Raw genomic sequence first — 2,500 nt, forward strand, 5'->3', positions numbered from 1 at the left:
TTATTGCCATGAGTCTTTGACTACAAGATTTAGTGATAGAAATGCTTGTGTAACCATGCCTTAAGAAGCATGGGTCTAGGGTCAGAGCCCCTGAAAGGTAAATGCTCTAGGAATAGAAGGTTTGAAGGTTTAGCCCCAGATGGGTATATTTTCCAGAAATAGGGGGTCCAGGGCTGGAGCCCCCAATTAGAAAATTTCCCAGGGTTAGGGGATTTAGTGACAGCTTTCAAAATACTCCAGGAATTACAGGTTCAGGGGCAGAGTGCCTGATAGGGAAATACTGCAGGAGTAAGTGGTCTGGAGACAGAGCCCCAGAAAGAGGTTAGATTAGGATATTTCATATTATATACACCATCTCCAATAGTGGTAGTTTTAATCAGTTGCCATGGCCCCCATACCCCATAAAGGACAACAAACATATGTCATGTATATTTGAATGACTTCATGAAATAAAATAATTGTGACTTGTCGTCATCTTCTATATACAGTATTTTTGGTTGCAACAGGAATATCCACTATTGTATAGCGTGCATGTTATAATAGAAAAATAACCACTCTCATGATGTGATTTCTTAGTGGAATGTATTATATTAGCCCCTTGTTTTTAGGTGATAGTACGTAAAGTGAAGGTAAACTTTCAGTATTTTCATATTCTTAAAAATCATATCAAAATCAAAGTTTTTAGGTGCCAGATGTTGCTCACAAACTACCACTGTCAGTGTGCACCAACATCCCCACGATCATGTCCACTTGCCAATCTTTTTTGTCTGGGGTTATTAGGTTAACCCACTGGTACATTACTAGTTTTATTTTAATGAATCTGTGTACACATAGAGGGCTCCACAAGTGTATATTATTCATTGAATATAAGGGAAAAAAGAAAATTGCTATTATCAAGAATGGAAATGGTAAACAAATGAAATTAGATAGGCATGATGATTAAATCCTTGATGAATAAGCAATTCTGAAACCATCTTTGAACAAAGAAATGAACTATGATTGCAGTGGACTTTGCATGTGCTATCATATCCTCCAAACATCAGGGTCCATTTTGGTGTGAAGGATATTCATTATTTCTTTGACTTTTAGCAGCAATGTATAATCTGCTTCAATGTATAATCCCTGTTTTGCATCAACTGGGTTTTCTTAAATGTTAGATTAGAAAAAAGTGGTAACTAATTGTGGAAGTACATATATTGCAGTAGAGGCAGATTTATGAGGTACTTTTTTCTGTATTGCCTTTTGCTACATAATGGCCAGTATTGGTTTAAGATACATGCACATTGAAAGTATTGATAAGCATATTATATTTTAGTAATTCTCTTTACACAAATAGTACAAATTTTCATTATGAGCTGTGCCTGTTTTTATCCCACACTTGTATAAGTCCCAAGGTATTAGAGCAAAGGGGAAGGGAGGATCATATTCTTTGGGAATAATGCAAGTTTTTTTGTATGGTTGCCAAAGCAGCTAGATTCAAGAAATCTGAAAGAATGCTTTATCTGAACAAACATGCAGGTTTGCATATTTGTTGCAAGTCCAGTTATATTCATTGTCTTGAAAGTAAGGGTATGAGGATGTATTGAAGTGCATGTAATATATGGTGTGGGAGCTATCCAAACCCATGAGAACAAGAACAATCATTTAGTCATTTTGTAGATGTATACAGTACCTAGTGCTTGCTACTAGTGAATATCTAGCACTTGTGGGGATAATGCAGAGTAAGAGAGATAGCCTTAACCCACTTACGACAGGTGTCCTACATATGAGACACCCAGAAAAAAAAAATTGCCAGGCGTCCCACCAGTGAGACGCCGTATTGGCGCCCACACTCCGACTCAGATGCGGGCCGTGGCTGGTGCGCGGGCCGTGGCTGGTGCGCGGGCAGAGTCTGGGTCAGCCCTGTGTCAATTTTGTAGCCGCCCAGAAACTTTTATTTTCGGCTTCAAAATATACCGGAGGTAATGAGTTAAAATGTAGTGATGTATGATCATTATTTTTGTTGTGCTTTCATGCTTCTTTCTATAACCTTTTTTAATCTGTACTTCAGGCCATGAAGTCGTGATTGTAAAAAATGGCATCAGGATCTGTGGAACAGGTGGAGCATTGGGTAACATACCAATCCTACAGAACAAAGCGTATTTCGAAGTGAAGCTCCAGCAGTCAGGTATGTGAACATCATTAGTTGGTGGACATACTAATAATTACTTTGTGTTGGTACTTTGTGATAAAGTGATATGCCTAGGAAGTTGCAAAGGATTATTCGTATGGTAAAGATCTTGAATTATTTATGAGTGAAAATGTATATGCATGTTGCCACTCATGTTATTGTAGTATATGATTTGCAATATCAAAAAGGTAAAAGTTTTATTTTCCAGAAAAACAGGTACTCCTTAATATACATTTTGCATACAAACTTTTTGTTTTGCATAGAGTAACAAAATATAGAATACATAACAAAACTTTAGCATTTGAAAATCCTAACTGATATGAAGCTGAT

General features: G+C 37.1%; 1 protein-coding gene across 1 annotated transcript in view; it reads left to right on the plus strand.

Moving 5' to 3' along the window:
* Positions 1–2,500, plus strand: part of LOC113805713 (SPRY domain-containing protein 7) — a 12,788-nt gene that overhangs the window by 1,792 nt on the left and 8,496 nt on the right. Inside the window, exon 2 of the mRNA XM_070116991.1 lies at positions 2,051–2,167. Coding sequence (XP_069973092.1) covers positions 2,051–2,167 — 117 coding nt within the window. The remainder of the gene's footprint in view (positions 1–2,050; positions 2,168–2,500) is intronic.

Source organism: Penaeus vannamei, chromosome 39 (assembly GCF_042767895.1).
Source record: "Penaeus vannamei isolate JL-2024 chromosome 39, ASM4276789v1, whole genome shotgun sequence".
Classification (NCBI taxonomy): Eukaryota; Metazoa; Arthropoda; class Malacostraca; order Decapoda; family Penaeidae; genus Penaeus; species Penaeus vannamei.